General features: G+C 40.8%; 1 protein-coding gene across 2 annotated transcripts; it reads right to left on the reverse strand.

The window, feature by feature from the left end:
- Positions 1 to 484: 484 nt before the first annotated feature.
- LOC108146961 (paired box protein Pax-6) lies at positions 485 to 11,857 on the reverse strand. Of its 2 annotated transcripts, none has more exons than XM_017273217.2 (6): positions 11,319 to 11,857; positions 6,258 to 6,527; positions 3,778 to 3,918; positions 2,037 to 2,480; positions 1,373 to 1,557; positions 485 to 1,184 (listed from the first exon to the last, which is right to left on the reverse strand). In XM_017273217.2, the coding sequence occupies exons 1-6, from the start codon at positions 11,536 to 11,538 to the stop codon at positions 612 to 614; spliced, it is 1,833 nt and encodes a 610-aa protein (XP_017128706.1). In that variant the 5' UTR covers positions 11,539 to 11,857; the 3' UTR covers positions 485 to 611. The 2 variants fall into 2 exon arrangements, with proteins under 2 accessions (XP_017128706.1, XP_017128707.1); XM_017273218.2 differs by having other exon boundaries at positions 751 to 1,167.
- Positions 11,858 to 26,589: the final 14,732 nt, after the last annotated feature.

The raw sequence follows: 26,589 nt of genomic DNA on the forward strand, positions 1-26,589 counted from the left end.
GAAGGGGGAGGGGCAGTGGTTTTCTGATTTGACAGGCGTTAAATTAAAATTTAATTCGGCCATCTATATAATTATAGTGATCCATCCGAGCATACACATTGACGACAAAAACGAGGACGGCGACGACTCGGCAGCGCATGTAATTAAAGCCACATTAATCACCCGGCTCCAGCAATGGATCCCCGATCCCCGAATCTCCTCATCCCCTCATCTCCTCATCTCCTTCCCATGTCCAATTCCAGACCCAACATGCCAGGTACTTGAGTTCGAGTTCTCTAAAGCTGGAGCCTGTGCCACTGCCTCTGTGTGTCTGCTTTTCACTTTGCTTTTGGTAGCCACAAAATTGTCAGATTTGTCCACTTGAGTTATTTTCGAAAAGTCTCTTTCGAGTCGGGCATCTCTAAGTTATTTCCCCTCCCCCCCGCAAATGTCAAAGGGTGTCATCTTCTGAATTCCCAAACCAATTATACGAAACTCGTGAGAATTTATCGCACGCATGTCATCGTTTCGATTTTATTTGTACTCAGCACGCTGTTAGATGTGGTACAAACTGAATAAATTAAGTAGTAAAAATTGCACTAAATTCTCGATTTAAAGCGATAGGAAAATGGTCACTCGGCATCGTGCTCCACGTTGATTACCTCCTCCTCCTCCTCCTGCCCCTCCTCGTCCTCCGACGACTGATGATCGGCGGCACCACTGGATGCCAAATTGTGGCCCAGATTAATGGGCGTGCCCATATATTTGGCTATGTACTGGCGGGCGAAACTGAGGGCGAAGGCAGCCGCCGATGCCGGGGGCAAGGTCATTGGCAGGGCTCGGAAGGCGCTGTGCTCACCGCCCATTGATAATGGAGCTGATGCTGTGGGTGAGGCAGTTGCCACCGCCACTGGTGGCTCTTCCACGTGGTTGTTGCCTCTCAAGTTGCTCCTGTTGCTGGTGTTGCAGTTGCTGTTGCAGATGGTGTTGCTGGTGTTGCAGATGGTGTTGCTGATGCTGCTGTGGCTGTAGAGATATGGCTGCTTCGGCTGGCCAGATTCTGGAGCTGGAACAGGAGCCGAAGCTGGAGCTGCAGGTGGAACCGCCGGCGTGGGTGAGCTCGAGGTCGAGGGCGAGTCGCGCTGCTTGAGCAAGTTGACCCGCTGGTGGCGCCGCCATTTCGCTCGTCTGTTGGAAAACCAAACCTGGTTGATCAATCGGTGAAGAGACAATTTGTTAGTCGATAAAAAAAAGAGCCGGGGATCGTGGTGTGGTCATCTCCGGAGTAGCCAGCTCCGGATGTGTGGTTAGTAGGGTGTGTTGGTGGGTGGATGTGTTCGATTGGGGTACCAAAAATATAGGAGTAGGAGTTGGTGTTGTGATGTCGACTCACCTGCACCCTGGCCTCGCTCAACGTCGTCCGCGCAGCCAGTTTTTCGCGGGTATTCACACACGGATAGTGCGACTTGTCGAACTCCTTTTCCAGCTCGTCTAGCTGTTCCGGACTGAAGGTTGTGCGGTTGCGCCGGAACTTCGGCTGGTCGCTGTCCTGCGACTCGCTGTCCTCGCCCTCGATGTCTGAACAAATTTACGTTTTAATTATTAATTTACTTAAATATTTTAATACCTTTAAAAAAGGAAAAGCACATCTTAAAACATAAAGTTATTCATCACTAGGCTTGGAAATGACAAAACATAAAGAAAGCATGACAACGAAGACAATTTGTCTACACTGGTAAGCAAATTTGGTAAGTCCAAATCACTTAAAACTGAAAAAATGTCAAATAACTCTTATTATTTCTCAAAACATGTAAATAACTTATGACATTGTTACAAAATCAATAGAGTTCCAGAGAATTGTACATCTTTAAATGGATTTTTTTCTTTTTTTGTATAATATATATCTAAGTGACAGGAAATAAAAATATACATTGGAAGGGAATTTTGTGTTTTAGAAATCTACTTTTCTAAACAAAATATTTTGTGGGTCATGTTTTATCGTTAACTATTGTTTAAATGTAATTTTAAAAAGCGCAAATGAAGGTATCTGAACTCACCTATCATCCGGTTGGCATCTGCATCAGGGGAGCGGCTATCCCGACTGGCGGAGTCCGGTGAAAGAGCCGGCAGGGAAAGGCGGCCGCTTCCCGCACTGCTGTCTCCGCAGGCACTGCCGCTGTTGGTGTTGTTGCTGTGGGTGGTGTTGCCGTTGCTGCTGTTGGGGTTTGAGCTTATGTTGCCGTCGCTGCCGTAGCTGCTGCCACTTCCGCCGGGCAGCAGAGCCCCACCAGCTGCTCCAGAGGGCAGCGGCACGGCTCCCCACAACGGATGATGCGCCGGCCAAGTGGGAAAGCTGGTGTACGGATGCGGGTGCGTGGGGTGGATGGCATAGCCGTAACTCGCAGCTCGGGCAAATTCCGCCGCTGCCCTCTCCGCAGCTCGATTGCGCAATATTCGATTGATGCTACTCACTGAGGGAGCGGTGGCATTGGTACAAACACCTGAAAAAGATGGGAGGACATTGCATTTAGCTATCAGGTAAAGGTTATTATAAATATTATCAAGAAGGTCAGGTCATAACTAAACATTTTTTCTAAATATAGTTTAAAACGTCCGTGGGTGTGACAAAATCTTTGGAGCCTTTCTTATTTTCAGAATTGATCCACTTTTATTTAAATATTTCTGTAGCTGGGTTAATTTAAGTTTGATGATAAATGATTAAAAAAGTTTATTAATAAATCCAAAAATAAAAGATTTTTTTAATATTTTGCAAGTCTCCACATTACTTTAAAAAGGATAAATCTAGGCATTTAAACATGTGTTTTTTTTAATTGATAAAGTCAAACTTATAAAAAGAGCGCTCTGATTTGGACATGCTTTTATTCATTGTTCGTGCACCGGATGCAGCGCATCATGACCTGTTGGTGACCCCGAAATGAGCTGAGGATTGACTGTAATGAGAGGAGCGATTGGGATCTCGCCGTGTGTGTGTTCGTGCGTCTCATGCGAGAGATGGCTATCGGAACGATTCATTGCACCGAGCGATGCGAACTGACCACAGTCCTCTGTCCCCTGTCCAGTGTCCACTGTCCAGCAGCCACATCCACATCCACATCCATTGACCACTGTACACTGCCCACGGGCAACTGTCAAGTGGCCGGCAGAAACCGTCAACTGGTTGCTGCCGACTGGACTACTTACTGGCTCCTATTCTGTCCGCGCGATTATCTCGCAGACTTCGGTGGAGGGAACCCAAAATGAGTGACACAAATGTGAGCACATTTACATATCAATCGGACTCGCAGCGGATGTTCATAAATTAGCCAATCGATAAATCTAAATCTGCGGCAGTGGAACAATATATCCTCCATCCTCCCGGTTGTTCTTACAACATTAAATGAGCCCTCGGCGGGCATTCGCATTACGAGCACCATAAACACATCAATCCAGTGCCGATGCTTGATGCCCGATGCTGATGGCTGCTCTTTCCTCCAGATCCTCCAGTTCCTCCTGTCAATCCCCCATCTAAAGTTGCTCAAGGAAGCTGAAGAAAAGCTGGGTGAGCTGAAGGAACTCATGAGCTGAAAAAGAAGCGCGTAAGCAACTTGGAAACAAGAGCAGACGCTTGTCGCAACCGTTGTCATTTGTTGGGCAATTTCGCTTTCGGGGGTTCCCTGTCAGTTAATTAGCCCAGCTACTCGCATTGTGTACCGTCTCTCCCTGTTCCTACTCCCAACTCCATAATCGAAGTACTGCCCCATTGATCGGCATCTGCCCCTGGACTCATTGTTCGCCTACCTTCAGTGATCAGTCGCTCGCGGATTTCCCACGCGAAGATCGTCGGATTCTCGCGCTTGTACTGCTCGATCTTGGAGACCACTGTCGGGGTGGCCACCTTGGGCTTGGAGCCGCCAATTAGACCCGGCGGACGTAACGTACCTGCAAGATTGAGAAATTGCCGATTAAACATATGAACTTCCTCTTTGCGATTAAGAGACTTATTTGATATATTGATATTTAATGTTTGTAAATCTTCAAAGAATATATTTAAATATATTAAACATTAACTTTGGCAGCAAACTTTCATTATCTACTTTATAAAGAAAGGCCTAACATTGGCCTATTGGGACCAATTTAACATATCAAATTTAATTATTAAAACTACTCCAAGTACAAATGCCTTTTTGTTTAAGTTAAAATATAAAATATAATTGTAGATTCCGTATTGATTTTGGTATAATTAAATCAAATACATATACCCCAAATATTAAAAGATAATGTCAAGTTCAAATAAAAGAATGTCACAAGTGCCTAGACCATTTTCAAAAGTTCAAATGATCTTCAATGCTGAAAATATATTTGCAAGAACTTTTATTATAAAACTTTAATAGTTTTATAATCAAAATTATTTTAAAATATAATAATCTAAAACAGTAAAATGTTGGGTAAATGGCTTTCAATATATATATAATTTTTTTTACTTGTTAAAGATTACAAATCTTAGTGGTTTATTAGAATTCTTAAGCCTTTTTTTGTTTTAGGATGGAATGTGACCCTTGTTGCTTTTGAAATATGTTTTTAATAAAATAAATTAATTTTTGGGACCCCGAAATTTGTGCGGCTAAAGGCGTGTCTGGTTCTTCAAATTTTAGTAGGTATGCCCCATCCCAGTTGTGCAATCAATTTGGCCGTTTTTTTCCTATTGCCAGCGCCTTGGGCTCGGGTATTGTGCGACTCGCATAATTTTCACATTGTTCAAAGGCAGTTGGCCCGTGTGGGCGTTTCGAACAGGTCAAAAGCCCTCCGGTCGCAGTGCATTGTGTGGCACTGCCAGTTACCAGATACCAAATGCCAGATACCTGCTACCTGTTGACTGCCTGCTCCGAGCCACTAACTAACTAGACAATTAAGCCACCAGTCGGCTTCCATTCAGCGGAGCGCTAATTTGAATATTTGACAACATCAGCGGACTCGAAACCTCAGACTCCAAGTCGCAGTAGTCGCAGTGGTCGCAGAGTCACAGAGTCATAGAGTCACAAAAGTCGGCTCAAATGATAATTCGTCGGAAGCAGTTGACAGGCGCGCGCGTTTATCTTTCAAATTGAGCTCTGTCGCTGAATTACACCCAGAGAAAATCCTCAAATTACCGGATTAGCTGGCTCACTCGGACATGCCATTAATTTGATTTCTAGATGCAAATAAACTATTATCTTTAGTTTTAATTAGCACACAAATTTATTGGGGAATTTGTTACACGTACAGTCAGATTTTGTTTTCGGTGCAGTCGACTGCCTTAAATCAATGAATGGCCAGCAAATGTACTTGTACATTTGTTTTCTAGCTTTTTGTGCAAAACGGAAATTATTTACACAATTTAAATTGACTTGAATGGGAATGAATGGCATCCACACAGATCGGATGATGCGATTTGAAGCTAAGCTAATGAATATTTGTGAATGGGCAGATTTATTTAGCGTAACTTTTTCTAACACACTAAACTAGCTTGTGATAAAAAGCAATTTGCTGTTTTTGTACTAAAGGTTTTTGTGCTGTTGTGCAAATGATTCTATGTGCAAAATGCGCTTAAGTCAAATGTTGTACTAGACCCTTACATATTTTATGGCCTATTTAATTGAAATAGCTTACGTGTGATTAATTTAATAATAAAATCCATTAATTTTATTTCTTTATTTTTAAAGCAGAACAAAAACAATTGGTTTGGTTTTTTTAAAAATGTTTTTTTAATAAATAGCCTTGGAATCAAATGTTTTTGTTTTCCCACTTTTGGCAACCTATAAATTCACAAAGTTCTGTACTTCCTGCTCAAGTTTTAAGCTTGCAATTCAAATTAGCCAGTTTGAGTGGAGAAGGTTGCAAATTGAGAATGACATGGCTGGTGTTCGTACCCACAGGTGGCAACAGGTGTGCGGCTGCTGCAGACTTCCCCAGTGGGAAAAAGGGGGAAAACAAGGCGAAAAAGGGGAAAAATGAGGGGGTGTCCAGGTGCAGGTGCAGGTGGGGGCAATGGCGATTGCCAATCGATTTGTCTTGTATACGTGACCCCACAACGGAGCCGTGCAAATCGATTGGGACGCTTGGGGACACTTGGCGATTGCATTTGGGGCGCGTGTTTTGTGGTTCCGCGTTATGCCGCTGATTGCATTGGTCAGGGTGGTCTGGTCTGGTCCGGTCTGGTCTGGACCACGTTTGCCTAGCCCTCCCTCCTCTCTACCCCACCCCCTTTTTCACTACCCCTGATTTGCCCCAACTTAACTTACCCAACAGCTTGGAAACAGCTCCTTGCTGGGAGAGCATGTGCTGGGCCAGGTCGTATCCTCTAAGGCCAAAGCGGGATAGCTCCAGTAGGCGATGCTGCGAGGCTAGTGCGTTGAGGTTCGTGGCCGCCGCTGCAGCTGCCGCCCCCGCAGCGCCCGGTCCCGCCGTCGCTGCACTGCCTCCGCAGAAGATCCCACCCAGCGCCGGAGCAGGGGGTGCGCCCTGGGTCAGGATGGGCGTGGATGGACTCAAACTGTGCGGCTGGGCGAGGACTAAAATGCGAGGTCAAGAAATCATTAGTACACTGGGAAAAATGGAGTGAGTTTCCAACCAAAAAAGGAATAGGAATAGGAATAAAAAACATAAAGAGGTTTTTTCAGTTGTTACTAAAAATTTGCCTATACATTAAGTATAACTGATTTTATAAACTCTTTTAAATTTTTCGTTAGCTTAAGGGTGATTTTAAGGTTTTCGGATACAAATTAGAAATATGCTCATATAAAGTAATGGATTATGCGGTAAAAGATTATTTTGCCTTAAGATAAAAAAGTGTATAAAAATGTAATGACTAAAAGTATAAGTTATTAAAGAAAACAGGTTTGAAAACCATTGGGAATCTTTTTTTTATGGAGAATTTGGCCTGCCTATCGTCAAAATAATCCCATAGACTTAATAATAGATTAATTTTCTAATTATTGTCAAGACAAATTTTAAAAAAAGAAAACATTAAATTAAATTTAAATTATAATTAAAAGAGTTTTACACATATTAAGTTTATATTCAAAAGTTCCTTTTCCTGCCTTTATAATTGCTTCTTGGAGTGCTTTTGTTAGTGCTTTTAAAATATACAATTGCCTTTGATAGCACACCTTTCTCTAAGTGTAGAGGCGCACAATCATTAAACGTCAATTGGAATTTAAACGAAGCTGTTGCCGGCATTCCGCGCGTGACACAGAAACACCAAGAAATTTGTACCCCGATCAACGAGTGAGGCTTCGAGGATTTTGGGGGGAAGACTGGTTAGTGGGACAACGAGATGCCTGGACAAATTTCGGTGTGTTTTTGATCGACGACGTCAAAGTCAGAGTCAGATCAGAGCCAGCCAGAGTCAAAGCCGATCCAAGAGCACTCCGTCCAGTGGCGGAAGTGTCAACGTTTATGGGCATAATGGACGCGGTGTGGTCCATTACCGCTGACACCGACTGCTGATTCCAGTCGGAATTTATGAAATTCTCGCTGGCAATTTGTTGGACCTGGACTCTCTGGATCGGAATCAGAATCGCAATCGGAATCGGCATGAGAATGGGAATTGGAATGGGAAACGGACGGGAGATCACTTGTCAGAGTGGTGGCAGCAATTGGCCATTCCTCGGATGTAGAAGCTTTTATGTTCATTTTGACATTTTATCTGATCGCGAGAACTGCACACATTTTAACACCTCTTTTTTGGTGCGATCGAGCTCCGTGTGTGGCGACGGCATGCCAGTCGTTCCCAGTTTCCAGTATGCACTTTCATCGGGGATCGGGATCGTGATCGGGAATCAGCTCCTTGGCTAATTAAACTCCATGCATATGGGGACCTCGACCAGTCGGGCTTACTCCATTTAAAAGTGGCCGCGGCAATTTGCTGCACTCGCATGTTGCGCCAATTGTTGTGGCCGCGGTTATGGCCATGCTTGATTTATGCCGCCGCAACAGCCGGCCAACTTGGATGTCAACAGCGCTCAGTGCCTCCGGATTGCCCCAGTCCCAGTCTCAGTCGCAGTGCCATTCCCAGTCCAGATTCTATGGTAAAGTCGGAGCGGAATCGACCGATGATTTACTACGCAATGCGACAGCTCCGACTGCCCCGCGATGCGCCTCAGTCAATTGCAAAAGCGGCTTAAAATCGCTGGAACCACGGCCCAAAACCCGAACCCTTCATCCTGCCCCTCAAGCCTATGCACAGAAAAAAAAATATGCATAAAAAAGCTTTTAATTTTGCCTATCATAAGTCTAATAAACATTTATGTGGGACAAGGGTTTTTAACAAACAATACTTTTGAAGTACCAACTTTTCAACCAACATAAACAATAAAAAATAAAATTCAGATTGTTAAGTATATATAAACATTTTAAAAAGATTCCTGTTAAATCTCATTATTTGGAACTCTTAAAATATTTAAGTGTAAAAGCGAGAGATTGACTGTATATGCCTAGGCCAATAAATATATAATTTTTTTAGTTAGTTTCCTAAACAGAATTAACCATTCTTCATAGTTTTATAAACAATTCTTTCCAAAAACAAAACAAATATTTCCCTGGTTGTTATAAGATAAAGTTTAGATTTCTAAATTGTAGCTTTAAATGTCGTAATGATATAACTAAGTTATTTTTTCCTCTGTACCCACTCGCACGTCACCGTGAGACTTATAACAAGAAGCGATGCCGATCGTACTCGGACTGAAGCTCGAACTCGGGATCGCAGCTCGCCACAAGTGATGATCGCCTCGGAATTCAATTGATAGTTTGATTTATTGCTACCGGTAACTTTTTGCCGCTGCTCCTCCCGGTCGCCCCTTTTTGCCTCCCTTCCAGGCACTGCATATAAATTAAAGTTGCTCGCTTTTTATGTGGCTCCTCAAAGCATCCTCATCTTCGACCACATCCCCATATCCCCATTCCCATCTCAGCCCCTTCAGTTAGTGCTCGCTGATCTTGTTTGTCGCGCGCAGCGCATTACTCGTCTTCTAAAGCTTCTGGTTTTTACTGCCAGTGCGCATTACTGCGATCTTCGCACATTTTCCTAAGCTCCAAGAATTCCGCCGAGGGGAGATGTACTCTAACATAAGTCACTCTAATTTTATGCCATCCTTTATTGGATTTTATTGTACGTTTGTGGATTATAGCTTGCTATTAAATTGTGGTTAACCATAGGCATAAAAGTATGAAAATGGAAATTAAACACCTCCAAATTTAAAGAGAATTTAAGAGTATTTAAATTAATTTGTTTTTTGTATTTATTTTACGAATTTTTAAGAGGGCCTTAATTGCTTGAAACTGATATGGTTTAATTTAAGAAAACAATGCTGAGAACGAAAATAAAACAATTAAATACCGATGGGTTTTTATTCTTACAAATTTTATAATTATTTTGGATTGGGTTATGTACCATTGCCGTTGAAGCATTTAATTTAATAATTTACTTTTAATTAATGAAGGTGAATTTTTTCAATCGAAAAATTAGTTAACACTGTTTCTTAAATTAAACTCTTTGAAAGATAAATTCCAAACATTTATTAAGAAGTTATTTTTCATTAATTCTTTTCATCATTTTTTATCTTTGCATCTTCTTTTAAATGTGAAATCATTAAAGATAATAAAACAAGCAAAAATGTGTCTGTAATCAAAAAAAGGTGGCTCACTTGAGCCGGTGGTAATATTACTGTTTCCTTTTTAAAACGTTATAAAAAGAAGCAAAGAGTCGTGAAATGATCACCCCAGTTCCTAGGCGGTGGAACCACCAACTGGGGTGACACACATATTCATATACGTAACGTAAGGAGTTCGGACCATGTGCATTTTCGAAGCAAACCAAACCATAGCAAACCGAGCTGAGGCACTCTTGAAAATCATTGTGCACACCTTTTATACGCTTGGCTTTCTAAGAATAATGCGAATACACGCACCACGTAACCTGAGACCCCTAAGTATGGTTTCTGCCCTATGCTTAAACTTCAATGTATGCCATGTACCTCCTTGGACCCCCTTAACCCCCTGAGTCTCTGGTTTGGGGTCTCCGTAACTCTTTTTCAACGTGTCTCTTTTCCTCGGCCGGGGCTCTTTTTATAATTATTTATTTATTGTGCAACTTCCAACACCTTCTAGAGACAAGTCAAAGCTTTGCTCGCCCCCTCCCGATAGCCACAAAATCCCCTTTTTTCCTTCCCGGACACTGTGTGTATCTTGCAGATACATTCGATGGCCGCCGACGTGAACTAATTTTATTTGACAACCCATACTTGTGCAAAACAAATTGCCACTGATGTGCGAAAGACCAAAACAGTTGCCACAGTTGTTGTGTGTTGTTGCTGCTGCGATGTTGCTGCTGCTGCTGCTGCTGCGTTGCTTTTGCTGTTGTGAAATTTCCAAATCATTGCACTTCTCCAGCAGGCATTTGACTAGTGCCACCAGTTTCTTGTGGCTGGCTTTTGTTTTAAACTGTTTCGGGCCTCCGATTCCGATATCCCTGTCAGTTCACGGAATTCGCCGAAAACTTGCGGCTCACTTGGAGCGTGCAGCAATAGCAACGACAATGGCAACACCAACAGCAAAAGTCGAGGCGATAGCAGCAACATCAGCGGTGTCAGGACAGCATTAAAAGGAAAATCTACATACAAATTAACAGATTTATCCGCAACGGTAACATGAGTATATTGTAAAAGGAAATATTAGGTAAAGAAGCCTAAAATATATTTATGATGTATTATAAGCTTGCATTATAATATCCAACTGTAAAAAAGTAATGATGTGTTTGGATTTTAAAATAATGTTTTTGTTTTACACCACAATATAATTGTATGCCTCTTTAAAGAATAATTTTGTTTTATATATCAAAAATGTTATACAAAGTGAATACTTAAGCTCTTCTATAAATTTGTTTCTAAAAATTTTAGTCAAATATTTTTGGGCTTCAAAAACTATAGTACTTTTTTAATGAATGCAATCGTAACACAATTAATTGATTTATGTTAACAAAGTACGTAAATAATATTTGTTGAAATGATGTTGAGGATATATAAATTATTAGATAAATTAAGCCGTTCGAAAGCCTTAATATAAACAGAGCAACAACATAAGAGAACAATTAGAACATACGAAATTTTATTTGAAAATCTAAAAGAAATGAAAATTTATTGTAATAAGACAATCTGTTTGTCGGTAAATTTTGTAAAATAATTAATTCTTATCCATACAAATAAATTTAAAAAAATTCTTATTTAAAATAAATAAAAATGTTTAGGCCAGTAACTAACTGATTTCCTTGCTTAAAACATAAAAATGCTCATTGTTTAACAACTAACCTGTGGGTGCTGCCGTGGGCGAAACGGGCGTGATCGCCGACGGCTGTCCGATGCCTCCGGCGGGGCTGCCCAAAAGTTGCAGGTGCGACGGCAATGGCACGGCGGCCATGGGCATGATTGCTCCCGGGGATTCAGCGCTCCCAGGAATTCCAGATGTAGCTCTTGGTGTGGAAACTTTAGTGGTAGTCCTTGTGGGGCCGGGGGATGTGGTGGTTGCCATGCCACGCTTCCAAATTGTAAGATCAGTCGAAGGGAGGGATTAAATTAAGGGCATTTTAGGGGCCTTGTTTTTCCGACGGTTTTTTTGAGGGTAATTTTTTTGTTTTCTTGTAGCCACCACTCGAAAACGCGAACCGGAACCGCTCGTCTGTGTGGCTGCCGTTGGTGTTGCTGCTGTTGCCAGTGTTGATGTTGCTAGTATTGCTGTTGCCGTCGTGTTGTTGCTGCTGCTCAACGCTCGCTGACTCGACGCGCACCGCACTTCGCACTCAAACTCAACGCCCGCCGACTCGCTGAATGAGACTGAGCTCAGAGCCACCGGCAGCGCAATATCTTACTTGGCTAAAACTTGGATCGGGTTGCTTTTGCTGTTGCTCTTGCTGTTGCTGTTACTGTTGCTGCATTCTGGTTTGCCTGTGGTTGTGGTCGGTTTGCCACTGAGCATTCAGGGGTTTTTTTTCCCTTGTGAGTGTAGTGTGTACGTACGTACGTTTGAGCGTCGACCCATTGAGCGCTTCACTGTGAAAATGAGAGGTAAAACAAAAAAAGCATGGAAAAAAAACAAAGCCAACGAAACCCAAACCGAAACAGTTGTAAAAGTTCAATAATTAATTACTCCGGCATTCGATTTCAGTGCATTGTTTATCAAACTTTCAGGCTAGACCTGCGCTACTAGTTGCTTTCGAGTTGCTTTTAATTGACGACCGATTTTGTTTGGTAATACGTGGTGTTTGCGGGCTGGAAAAGTTTTTTTATGGATATGCCGACACCAAGAAATGGCTGTCAATCATCGATCACAAAAAGAAACACTGAGAATAAAGCGAACAATTTTACTTTTAAAATTGATTTGTTATTTGGTTTGGTTTCGATTTAGCCTTGAAGAAGGATTCAATATTGTTATTACATTTTTTTTTCGAAGGCTGGGAAAATAATAATACCCTTATTATATTAAATTAATTCTTATAAAGATTTAAGCATATCCCAAATTTATTTATTTAAGTCTAAGATATCTGTTTTAAATTTTAATTAATCTTTTACCACTAATTTAAAGAAACAAATTAAAGAAAATTTAAATAAATCGAGCCTAGCTGGCAAAATCAATAGGGCTGTTGATTTTCCATTTGTAGTTGATTTAATAGTTGCAATTAAAAATATTTTTTTATTATTAACAAGTTTGTAACGCTATTTACAACAGCTTGTATAATTTTGAGTTTCAAAGGAAAAAAAGGTGGGGTTAAAGTTGTTCTTTAGGCATTGAATTATAACTTTTTAAGTTTTTGATTCAATAACTAAGGGGTGATCTGTATTCATCAATGTAGTCTTTGGTAAACTTAAAAAATATTTCAATGAAGTATCTACGTATATGTAATTTTTCTGCGTGATCCAGTTTTATCTCCGCATTTTCTGTTCGCTCACTTTTCCCACTAAACAGGAGACGTGCAAAAAACGCATTACACGGGACATCGGCGGACATTAGTGACTCGGCCGGACGAGAAACCAATGAATCCGCGTTGGACGCGACTCCACTCGTTTTGGCCAACCACCGTGGTGGTTACCTTGGAAAAGTGGAAGGGGTTGGGGCTGGTGGTAAGGGGGTGGCAGGCAGCGGCGTAACCGATTAGCGCCGACCACTCAAAAGTGAAATAAGAGAAAGAGAAAGAGAGAGAAGAGCCTGCGCAGCAAAGGAGCAAGAGTGAGAGAGAGAGGGATGCAATGCAGTTGCAGTAGAGTGACAGGAGCGGCATGTGCTGCAGATGGGTCGGCTAATTGATTTATTTCGCCCACTGTTCCGCTCTCACTCCCACTTTCACGCTGGTTGGCTGAATTACAGAAATCAGGAGCCATGTAATAATGGCCGCCAATTGTACTTGTGTGTGGGTCTCTGTGTGTGTGTATTAAGCCCTAACTTTAAATTATTTTGCAGGTGTTGTCAGTGCACCTCCCTTTATCGCTGCCTCTCAGTTTTCCATTAAGGGGGTGTGGTAGAGAGGCGGCGAACGGCCAACCTCCCACACTGATAATGGAAAATAATCAATTTTAATGGCCTATAATTTGCCAGCGCAAAATAACAATGATTTCCGCAGATTGAAAGGCACAACTTTTGCCATTCAAAATGCCAGAACACACGCACACAGAACTTTTCAAAACAGGCACATTTAATTTATTTATGTTGATAAAAGACTAAGCAAAAGTTGCTTCCACTAAAAAATATTTATATGTCACAAAAAAGACAGAAAGGGGGAAGAGAGTGAGAGAGGGGAAATACAAGCGCGTTGAGTTCGGCTCACCTTACATAATTTGAGTCAAACTCAAACTGGCTGACTTTACGAGTGAGAGCGAGTGAGAGAGGCGTGTCTAAGACCAGGCTCGCATTCGCGCACTGGTTTCTATAGTTGTCCCACTTTCTCTTGGTTGAATATTAAGCAAAAGAGACAACCAATAAGCAAGGCCCAAGAAAACTCAAAGAAAGCCAAGTTTTCAAATGTCGGCGGGGGAGGGGGTTTCCTGGGTCCCCAGTCGGATGTTAAGCAACGGAATTAACTCGCGATTCATAACCCCTCCTGCCCCCCTACTGATTGATTTCGGCCTGCATGATTGATTAGATTAATAACGCGGCTAATTAAACATTTATCACTGTATCTAACGAACCGCCCGAAGGCGCGCAAGTTAACCCTCCAAAAGTAAAACAGGTTAACTTCTATAACCAAAGACTTTATATACAAAACTTAAAAATTTAGCTTTTCCTTTTAAATAGAAAAAATAAATAATAGTATAATATTAATTTTTTTAATTAACATACTTAAGACAACGTTTTATATTATTGTTACTTAACAACTTTACTATTAAAGGTCCAATTTGCTTATTTGTAATACCAATACCGACGAAAATTGTTCTAAAATATCTTAAGTACTTAAATACTTAATAAATATCCATAAACCAGGTAAAAATGGTTTTCATTTCATGGCTTTCAATTTAAATTGAAATTAGTCCACAACAAGTCCACTAAATGTTGAAAAAAGTCTCAATATGATTTTAAATTTAAATCCTTTAATAAATCGCGATTTGGGAACGTTCTTCTGTTGGGAGAAAATAGTTATAGTTCTTTCCAGTTATAGTTCTTTCATAAGAATAAAAATACTTTTTTAACTTTTTAACACAGATGCTAGTTAGGGATGTTCGACTGTGTCCCTGCTTCTAATTGCGTTTCGTGCAACTTTTTCGGTTATTCGGGGATGGGCGCATTAATTATGGCCGCCTTGGCTAACGCCTGCCGGCCGCCATTATTTCGGTAGCAAAGTGGCCAAGTTCCAGCCAGATAGCGATCTAGTATCTACATCCCAGCCCGAACTTACAGCCAAGCCCCCTGTGTGCCGTGCATATTTGTGGTAGCCACGCTTCCTGTTTTTGTTTGCTCGCCTGTCCGCTGTCCGTATGTCCATATGTCCATATGTCCGTATGTCCGTTTGTCTGCTGTCCGGCTAAAAATATTCCAAACAATGTAGACAAGAAGTGCTCAGGCCGGGCGGAGTTTTTGTGCCCGTGGTTAGCGACGCGGTGGTGTTTACCCACATGTAGGCATATGCATATGCTGATTTCCACCGAAGCGGGGGTTATACATTTTGGGCCCGCAAAGGTTGGGGGGGGGGGAATGGGTGTGGGCCGCCGACTTGGTGAACCGTGAAAAAACGTCGGGCTAGAACTCTCCTCCTGGCCAACAGAGAGTCGGAATTTCATAATGTTAACAAACAAATAGAAAATAACTTTTAGGTTCTTGAGCTTCCCTTGAAAAGAAATAGCAACGGGCTCCATTTGACTTTACACCGAGAGAATAATATGCACTAAGGAATTGAGTTCACAAAAATAGGTTGCTCAAGATTCAGATTCATTATATAGTCAGAAACTTTTGTTGGATTCAATAACTTACTTTACATTTAAGGTTTACTAACCCAAGCCTAAATATAAGATGGTTACGTTATTTACATGCATTACAATTCTTCGTTGTCAGTACATTTTTCTCAGCGTAAGACCTTTCTGGAGACCAAAACCAGCGGAAATATGCTCAAGTTTCTGTTTTTGTTGGTCGGAAATGTTTAGCGCTTGCTCAGAATGATTAAAGTGTCGCTTTTTGTCTGGCTCCAGTTGCTTTTTGCCATTTGCATACAAATGTTCCTCAAATATTGCTGACTAATGCGAAAGCGAAGAAATCTACGTTCTGCATGTAGGTTAAATTTCAAAGACTTCCTGATTTTTCTCAAAAGTTGATGTAAGCGCGAAATTGATTTGGTAATGCCATTAACTCTGACATTCTACGGTTGTTTGCTCAAGGTTTCACATAGGTTTTTCAGAGACGTTACGGTTTTGTGCATTTATATTAAATGTCATTCAAGAGGTATATTATAACTTGTAAACTGATTATTTCCTTGATAATATTTGCTTTATTGACATTTTTCATCAAGCAACAGGCTAACTTGATTTAGAAATAAAATCAGCCACTACAAAAAACGATATGATATAATATTATTATAAAATGATTGCCATGATAAACTTGCTAAGAAACATGAAGTAAAATAAATACAAATTCAAATACATACATTTATTATTTTTATGTATGCTTCAGAAAGCAGAGCTTACTAAAGTATAAAATTGTTTAATGTGCTTATTAAACAAGTAACTACAAGTTTCTTAAATAGTTATGTTTTATGAACATTTTTAGTTTGCAAATGGTGGCTGATCCCTGGACCTTAATCCATTTCTTTGGTCCGTCACTCAAATTTAGATACCGAAACTGGCGGGCGGCTGAGTCATGTGCATCATCAATATCACACCGAGCACGCACCACTCGGCCAGCGGAATGTAATGATTAACTTTTCGCAGTTGCTAAATTAAGTGAGGTTTTACTGCGCTCAGGAGTCGGGGAGCGGGGGTATTTAAGAAGAGGGGAGTGTCGCAGTGGCGGCTCCTGCTGCTGCATCATCGACAAGAGTAAATTTGCAGTTGGCCAGATGAAAAGGAGAGCTCCCAAAGGCGCATGGGACATGGGGCATCAGCATCGCATTGCGTGTCTGCGACTGGGGCCAGAAATGATTTCCACATACCACAGCAGTTAAAGCCCTTAAGTCAGGGAGAAAATCCAATTAAATTCGGTAGCGAAAGAAATAAGTCTGAACTGTCGGCAAAATGATTCTACATACACGTATTTGCGTCAACATTGATTTTGCAGAAACAGAAACATCCAAACAGGGATTCGCTGGATTCGGTGGATCCGATGGATTTCGGGGGGCAGGTGCGGGTTGAGCGGATCCAAGACAAAGACGGACAGAATGTAGTTCATGTGCATGGCGATGGCGTGATTGAGGACGAACCCGAGGACAGCGGCACCGACAACAGCAACAGCAACAGCAGCAGCAACTGCACCGCCAGCAACATCAGCAACGGGAGCAACATCAACATCACCAACGGGAGCAAATTGCACACATTGAAAAAATATCCCTAAAAATATTAATATCATTTATTTCATTTTAAAATTAAATTTTGTAATAGTTAAAACAATAACATGATCATTTAGTGTAAGTAGCAAATCACAAAATGTTTCAAAATATATTTGATATTAATAGAACTGTCTTTATTATGTTCTACTTCTTTCAAATAGTACTTGCCATGCTTAGGAGAATATTAGATCTGTTTTGACTAATTTATTAATATAGCACCCTAAAATGTTGAGTACATTTCCAATCTAAAATTAGGAAACATTTTTATTGAAAATAAAAAAAGTATAATTTAAGATTTTTAAGAGCCCCCAAGCTTATTGTTGAAGAAAATAAAAAAGGAAGTGAGAAAATAAGAGAGTTAAATAAGTCTCAGTCATGAAGAATTTAAAATATGAATTGGACTTTAACAAATTAGAAACACATTAATAGACGAAAATTTCTTTATTTTTCTCGGTGCAAGATCAAGAACAGCAGCAACATTAGCCACATCAAGCAGCAACTTGTGTTGCGGCTGCAGTTTTCTGAGGCGTGATTTGAGTTTAAGCGTTTGCCTGGGCTCGGATTGCATTTGACTCTCGGTTTGAGTTTGAGCTGATACCAGAGGCCGCACTCCGGACCGCAAAACCGTCCAAAAGTTGCGTGCCCATAGGTCTTCTGTGTAATTGCGCAACAATTGTCAGGAGCTATGCCCCGTTCGCCCTTTCGCCCTGATTGCCCCAATCCGCTCCTGAATTGCCCTCCTTAAGTAGCAGTTGGCGCTGAGCCCCGCAGTCGCTGCTTTTAAGGGCAGAAACCACAATCATGACACGGACACGTCATGGGGCTAAAAAACTACAGCAAAGAACACAAACACACACACACAAAAAGCTCCTCCAGCTAAGGAGACCGACTACTACCTTCGTGTCTGCGTCAAACTTGCGGAAATCTGATTTTAAAATTATTAACAACATGCAATGGCTAAATAGTTTTGCATTCGATAACAAAAGCCGCTCCTCCAGAGCTTCCAGAGTTCAAAAACATGTCGAAGCGAATTTCAATCTGACTTTGCGGCTCAGGCAGGGGAACAAAAAACTGATTCGAAAGAAATGAGGAAAAATCCGTGTTTAGTGACCGCATCATATAATTCACGAATTCAAATTTAAACTATCGAATAGCTAGCGAACCGTTATAGGGTTAATTAAATGCAGATCCAGTAGCTCCCGTTTCCACGACGGTTTCTCCAAGTTGCAAGTTGCAAGCACCAAGCTCCACTGCAGCTGCAATTAGAAGTTGCACAAAAAGCGCAATAGGAAAAAACCAAGCCTGGGGAAAACGAAAATGAAAAACATGGAAAACAAAATGGCGATAACTACCGCAATTTGCATATAAATGGAGGTAGAAACGTCTTTAGTCACCCGAATCTTGAGCAAACCATAGGAGCGATTAACATTGTTGTCGACCGCCTGCAAAACCAAAAAAAACTGAGAGGGGGCGTGGGAGGCAGAGGCGCCGCAGGGGGGCGACAACAGCAACCCACAACGAGCAACTCGCAACCAGCAACTCGCAACATTGCAGCCAAGTGCAGTGGCAAAATGGCGGAACACCCGTCAGAGCGTGGCACCAACACCAAACGCCAGCCTGAATTCCAAACCCAAACTCGGAGTACTCGTACTCCTCTTTTAACTCCCAACATCAACACCAAAACCAAGCCAAAACCAACACCCCACCGCTGGTAATGGTGATGCCATCTAGCGTGTTGGGTCGGTGGGCAAGGGACTACCACTGCACCACCGCCAAAGCCGATGGCCTCGACCTCCCAGTGCAGAGAAAGAAAATCGATGTGGTATACAAAAGGTTATTGTTTTAATTTAACCTAAGAAACTTATAAAGGGAGACAAATGAATCTCTGAAATATTGATCAAAAGTTAAGTATCCTTAAAATATGTTTTACTTCAATTTATCAGTTCTTAAACTTAGTTTTCCTTTTATAAAAGTTTATGTCCTATTAAATAATTATAAAACAGTCAACTTTTAAATGTCCAGAATGCTGTATAATTTTCATTTAAAATTGTATAATTTATCTCGAGTTATCAATAACTATTATTTATTGTGTAAACAACTAACATGGCCAATTTGCTTAATTTCTTTAGAAAACAAGGGTAAAGTTACTTACTAAAAATATTATCGTTACTTATTTATTTCATTTACTTATTGTTATTTTATTTTTTTTTATTTGCTTAAATTCTTTGGCAAAACAATAAAAAAGTAAAATTACTCACTAAAAAAATTCTTATATATACCTAGAACATTGAAATTGTTTAGGTGTTTAATTATTGTATTTTAAACACGTACTTAAGGATTTCATTACTAGTCAGTTGGTACTTATGCGGTATTCCAATGGCGTTTTTTATTTCAAAACACTATTTACTACTTTGTTTATTTTTAATTCCTTGTCTTTCAGAGTCATTAACATTTAGACAACGCATATTTTACTGAGACGATTTAAAAAAAATAATATCAGTGATATTGGAATAGTAAAATATAGTTAAATATTTAAGTTCAATATGAAATAAATGTTTTTGGCATTACTGGCACAATCGAGGTATCTAAGAACTTATATTACACTATATTGGAAGCATTTCTGATCTTATTAGCCTACTGAAGCTCAGTGTACGTGGCTATTTCGTAGTTGGTTCCCAGTCCGCCTTGGAGCCCTTTGCCCCGACTGCGACCAATACCTGCAACTCTCGTATACTTTGGTAATTGCAATTGTTTTTGTTCGAGTGGCGGGGCATTGGCTGCAGAAACGCGACCGCTGAAGTCGTCGGAGCAGCTCAGGCAACCACCCGCGTCCTCCCACTCCCACACCCAGTGCCACCCCCTGTGCCACCTCCAATGCCACCCACTCCCAACTACACCCCACTAGCCTGCATTGATATCACCCATTGTGCCGCCGGCACGGCTGTTATTATGCAAATGCCATTCACAGGTAATTACCACGCTGCACCGTTATAATTGCACTCGAAGCCCAGCTAGAAATCGCGATTGCAGTTCGCAGTTTTCAGTTTTTCAGTTTTTAGCTTTTAGCCTTTAGCTTTCTGCCTCCCCAACTCCCATTCGAAAAAGAAGAAACAGGGGAAAATCGAAACCGCCAACAAGATGTTGTTGCCACTAATTGCAGTAGCTGCTCAGTTGAGACTCCCTTGGCAGTCCAATCCGCAAATGCGAAATTCGCTTGGCTATTTCGAAACATCACCCAAATGGAAGACACACATTGCCATTTTAAAAGATTTATGATGGGCAATGTTTTTGTAATTTCAGATTAAAGTTCCTTACTTACAATACATTACATACAAATTTAAGTTTTGTAATGTCACAATATTTTAATTAAACATTAAAGAAAACAATTACATATCTTGTAGAAAAATAAATGGTGAGTGCACTTGACACATGATACTAGTTGTAACAAAAGTTTATTATATTTAATAGCACGTAAGCAAATTCGAAAACAACCCGATCAACCATTGTTTATAAATAATTGGAAATACTTATTATTAAGTTATCTTAACCCCATAAGTGGGCAATTAATTTTCCAAATTATATAATAAATATTTGTACTTAACAAATATAACAATTTCTAATGTATCTTATAGTACTAGACACTTTTGATGTGAAAAGTATACTATTTTTCCAGCTATAAAATGTCTGTTTATTTGTTATTTTTTTAAGAATTTTATAAACAACTTTATAAAGAATGTACCTTGCTCCACCTTCTGTTTGGCTTAAACATTTTTGGCGCTTTTATAGTAACATAAATGAATACTATTTATCGTAGGCTAATAAAGTTTGTTGGTTCAAAGGGAGCTTAAAATAGTTGTTTAAACATGCTCATTGATATTACACTATTTATTATGTAGCCCAAATCTTTTTACTGGTCGGAATCTGTTGTACAACAGCTCTTCAATAACTTGATAAAGAGCGGTATATTTGAATAAATTGGTCATATTAAGGGGCTGCTGCAATGGCACCGCCACAGATGGTTATCTAGAGCCTGACCTGTTACCTGAATGCATCTCCAGCTTCAGCGGCACCTTATCCTCCTAAAAGGCGACGACAATGGGACACTTTTGTGCCGCTGACACCTTGTGGCGGCTGCATGGGAATCCAGGGGAGAACAACAGGGCATCTGCATCGGCAGGCAAATTAGAATAACTTAAATACACGGCGGCACGCATTAAGCGGCTGCAGGCGATACCATCTGAGGCATCGGCAACGGCATCGGCATCGCCAGCACTTCTCGATTTCTGTCCTGTTCACTTTAGTTCGTTTTCGGTTCGATTCGGTGGGGTTTTGTGGCTGCGAATCCTTTCCGACTCTCGCCCGCTATCAAAAAGTAATAAATCTGCCGCTGATCCATCGTAAATCTTTGCGTTCCCTTCATGATTTACCCACATAAATCAAAATTATCGACCGAAGGGGATTCATTTCGTGGCTGGGTCTGCGAGAATCGCGTCAAGAACTGGCCCTGTTAACTGCTCGAAAGTGTTAAATGCATTCAATCTGCGAACTTGTCGCGACTGATTGGGCAGTTTGAATTAAGTCCGAGCCCCGGATCATCACTCCATTAGCTCAGCTCGTTTGTGGCACTACAAATCTTGTGCTCATTATGGCGACGCGTCTTTTGGTCATTGGTAAAGGCATTTAGTGCCTCAATTATCGCCTCCAAAGCAGGATGAGCAGAATATCCAGCTGTCGGTTCAATCAAACGGATCACCCAGCCAACCGCGATACCGCAAGTTTTTGTGGAAATACTCAAATATCTGCTCACGCACCTTTCTCCCCGGGAAAATTCGTCACATGCAAAGTGAAATTACCTGGCCCGGCTAATTTCATTTAATTTTCGGGCATTGTCAGAAGAAGACGATGAAGCGACTGCTACAATTACAGCATATTTTCCCCAATTAATAATTAATAATTTGTTTGGGTCACGAAACGCTCTTCGGAGCCCTGTGAACTGGAGGGCAACAGTTTGTACGCATCTATAATATACCATATATTTGGGTGAAAGAAGCCAGAAGGAAAGGCGACCCGACCCGCCTCCAAATGAAACAATCCGGCTGACTGAGACGGTTAATTGCTGTCACACAAAAGACGGACTCGAGATGGAGTTCGGAATCGGAATTGGAAGTGGAAGTAGAGGTGGAATTCGTAGTGGAAGTGCAGGTGAAAATCTTTTGTGGCAAAGACAAAGACTCAAATGGACTCAACACGCAAGGTTAGTCAGAGGTGCAGAACACATTTTGTGTGCGAGCTCCGTTTCCTTCCAGTCTTTGAACTTCATAAACGACATTACCTTTTCATCCGTCAGTTGGCTGATGGATTTCCTTCTTGGCCAGATTTCACTGATCCGTCATCTGCTGCGGCATAGGAAAAATATTAGTAAATATTAGACACATATTGGTCATTTTATTTCATTAAAATAATGTGGTTTTATAATCTCTCATTCATAAAAAAAATATTTATTGAAGAAATTATATTCGAGAAATTTAGAAAGATTATATTACTTTTGTAATAATATTGTTTAAGGGTGTTCTGTCCACCTTTTAAATATGTAGGATTGAGTTATAATTTGGTTTAACCTTTGGCAAGTTAAAAATATTACTCTTACATTTTAAAATGTTATGTTCTTGTGTCATTAATAGTAGTTACTTTAGGAAAACAAGTACTCTATTGGAAACATATTTTGTTGTAATTTTTTGCCTGTGCAAACAGGGAATCGCCCCTCGTTTTTCAGCTGGTGTTGCTCTAATTCAGCCTCAATTTGTGCCTTGCGCATGCCCATAAATTAATTGATGCCCTGGCCAGCTAGCTGAGTGATAACCATCGTTTCCTCTACTCTGGTCTGCTCCACTCCTCGAACCAGAACCCGATCCCACTCCCTTCTGCCCAGAGATCCTGTTCGAAGATTCACATTCCCCGTGCATTTAGGCTTCGGGGAAAAGTGTGTGAGCAGCTTCTCTGATTCTGCGGCCAATAGAGACATCACCATCGGCATTGGCATCGGCATCGGCGTTAACCCATCGCTGCCCCCTGTCCCTTTTCCGACTGCTGTCCCACTCTCGCGAGTCGCGAGTGGCGACCACTTGAATTATGTGTGTCTCGGGCTGTGAATGAAGCGATGTGCGACCAGGATTGGCTAATGTACTGGATTCGGGCTGTGTCCGCTTCGTGGCTGCCACTGCCCACTCAGTCCGCGGATCGCCCCTCTGCCCTCCCTTCCCCTCCACCCCGCTCCTCCGTATCATCAAAATTGTCGTTGGCTCGCAGTTAAATTAAGTCATAAATTCAGTATTTATCTGCTGAATGTAGTTTGTTGTCCGGTCATCACTTCAGCGTCAGCCTTTGTCGCCGTTGCCCCAACGATCCGGTCGTCCCTCGAACAGTGGGTTAAACCAGATTTTGCAAATTAGAAAAACAAATTTTGGTCTTTAGAAAAATGTATAAAATAATATTTAAAGAAGAACATAAAAGCATCTTGAGACAATCCATATGCCCTCTAATAAGGATTTCAAGGTCTTAAATCAATAATGGCAACAACATTTTTAAAAAGTGTAAGGTATTTCAATTTTAAATGTTAAGCAAATAGGTTTGTTTATATTACGTCAGCAACTATTGAAATTTAAGCATTGTTTGTATTGTATAAATAGTAAATACTTAACAATGTCAAATAGCGAAATATCTACTTCTTTTAATATTGTCAAGAGCTTTAAATATACAATATATATTGTATTTTTTTTATGATCAAATTTCATTTTGGCAGTGACTATGTAGATAACTTTTTGATCATTTAGTACTAGCTAACGTAAGAACATTAAACATATTATATTTTTGACTTCCTCTCTTCGAATGGGACCCACTGTCGACGGGCCGTGAAAGCCGCTTTTATCCAGGTTGCTGTTGCTGCTTTTATGGCAGCAGATAGCTCGCATGTGTCACCCGGCGCTGCGCCCCCTTTTCGATCCGCCAGCCTTTTGCATTGGCATTGGCATTGGCATCCTCGAGATCCTCGATCGAGTTGGACATTGGGCTTGGTTCCGGGGCAGCGGCTTAGCCCCACTTAACCGGCCTCTTGGGGCGGTGCGAGTAATTGGATTGAGTTGGCTTTTCTCCACCGACCCTCATTCGCACTGCCAAAATATCGTATTTTTTGTGTTTTTTTCTTTCTTTATAAGATGGCCCCTGGGAACGCGCACTCACTCTCACTGGCTGAATTTCAGATTTATTGGTGCACATCAATTAGCTGGCATTTCGGATCCATCTCGAATACCGCCGGCAGCATAGTGGCACAAATCATTGATAATGTAGCTCAATACACCGACCTGCCGTCAATTAGTCACTCTTTGTCACCGTGACACACTGAATCGGAATCACGGAATCAAAGTCGAAATTCGGAATCAGCATTCCCAACCAGGACCTCGGGCTTTTGCTGTTTACTATTGCGGCATTGTCTTGCCGGCCATTTATTGAAACATAAAGCGTATAACGCATTTTTAAATGTCAGCCAGAGATTGGATATGGATCTGGTCGTCCGTCGCACTCATCACATCACCTGTATTAGCTGGGAGTCGCACAGTTGCAGGTAACCGAGTGCCCGGCAATTGTTGTTGTCGGTGTCGCTGACATCGTGGATATGGCATATTGTATATATTGTACATTGGATACTGCACATTGCCGCCGTGTGACAGCCAGTCGAGATATAGAAAGATTCCCAATGACACCGAGTCTCACGTGCGCCCCACACCATTCCGTCTCCTTTTTTTACTCCTCTGGCGGCAGCGTGAAATATTTTGACAAATCGCAGGCCACTTAATCAAAAATCATCATCGAAAAGGGATCGATGTTTTGTATTGAGGTATCAGCGCGCATAAAGGACGAGCCGGCAGTGCCTGTGTGGGTTGAACAAGAGATTTCCGTCGAAGCCGATAAAAGGTTATGAAAGACAGCCCGCTGGAGTGAGTGCACTGAGGGAAAATCAATCAAATCAAACAATTACAATTTTAAAAAATAAAACACAAGCCAGACTATAAATTAAAATAAATAAGGATCTCTTATAAAACTCTCTATAAAATAATTCCTTATAATTATTCCTTATATAAACTTTATTGTTATTGTATTGTTCATAACAGTAAGTTATTGAACAAATCACGCGATAATGTTTTTACCTATTTTAAATATTTCATATTAAATACAAATTTAATTAACTACTTTTTCAGTGTGAATATAAAATTTGGATGCTGCAGAGTGCCTGTCGCACTTGTCGCCTGACTAGTAGAGGTGAAAATTATGAGTATGGAAAACCCTCGCACACACAGGTATTCTGTAATGACTGTTCATTTGTGTTAACACGTGATTAGACCTTGAATCAATCTTAATAATGAGCAACGTGACACTCACAGAGGGTTAATAGTAGAGTGAAGTATAGAAAATTGGTGTGGTAGCTAACCGATTGAAGTCGCGCGACTCTGACTGCCTCATATTCAGCTTCCCCTCTGGGCGATCAGCCATATAAATTGCCAAACATTTATCAATAACGCGGGACGTGACCAATTAACCGTTTCTCGACTCAATAAAATGCATCATTAAAAATGTTTGCCCAGAAGACAAGTCCTCGGGCAAACAAGATGAAACACATGTGATCCCATTCATCGTCATCCTTGGATAAAAGTAGGCAAATAAAAACATAAACTATTGAAAAAGTTGACACAAACAGGTGATAGATGCATTGAAATCTGTTTTTTTTTTCTCAAGCAATAATTACAAATGCTTTACGAGCAGGTATGCAATAACACTGAAAAATAAATGGATATATGTTTTCGATATCAATCAACTGTGCTTCTGCACTTAAAAGTTAGTTTTGTAATCCAGAAATTATAGAACATTTTACAATCTAGAGGTGATATAAATAAATAATTTAATAAATAAACCAAATAAAAACCTAAAAAGACTAATACAATTTTATATATTTAAATAGTTTAAATATTTCTATTATAAGTTTTTTGGGGTATATATACATTTTAAGAATAAAATGTAGTGAACCAGATAACAAAGAGTAACATTTGTTTCAAATATTTTTTTTGTGCATAATTATGTTAATGTGGCAGGCATATATTTGATGTAATTTAATTATTCTCCGTGACTGCTAATATATAATTAGGCTGAACAATGTAACTATTTATATACCCATCCGCTTTAAAACATGTTTTCAAAACACACGCACATTTGAATACTTATGATGTATCGGTGCTCTCCAATTCATTGAGTTCGATTCGGATGGCATACTCCAGATGCTGCGATCGTGGCCCGTAATTAAAGTTGATCAGGAAACAAATGCTAAAATCACGCAACTCCGAGTGAGCTAAATGCAGCGCCAGCTGAAGGAGTCCGAGCTGCGAAAGGTCGATTGGTCGATTGCGATTGCTTCATCCGACAGGCAGGTGATGAGCCATCATGCGAGCCCGTCCCCATACTATAGATACCGCATTAGAGAGCATTGATGAGAACCCAAACCTGGGGATCTGGCGATC

The sequence above is a fragment of the Drosophila elegans genome, unplaced genomic scaffold, assembly GCF_018152505.1.
Source record: "Drosophila elegans isolate 14027-0461.03 unplaced genomic scaffold, ASM1815250v1 contig_208, whole genome shotgun sequence".
In the NCBI taxonomy this organism is placed as follows: domain Eukaryota; kingdom Metazoa; phylum Arthropoda; class Insecta; order Diptera; family Drosophilidae; genus Drosophila; species Drosophila elegans.

Coding starts and splice junctions, on each gene's coding strand:
- LOC108146961 (XM_017273217.2), bottom strand. CDS start 11,538: ATGGCAACCACCACATCCCCCGGCCCCACAAGGACTACCACTAAAGTT. Junction 6,528..11,318: donor GCCCACGGCAGCACCCACAG/GTTAGTTGTTAA, acceptor CTCGCATTTTAG/TCCTCGCCCAGCCGCACAGT. Junction 3,919..6,257: donor AGCTGTTTCCAAGCTGTTGG/GTAAGTTAAGTT, acceptor TCAATCTTGCAG/GTACGTTACGTCCGCCGGGT.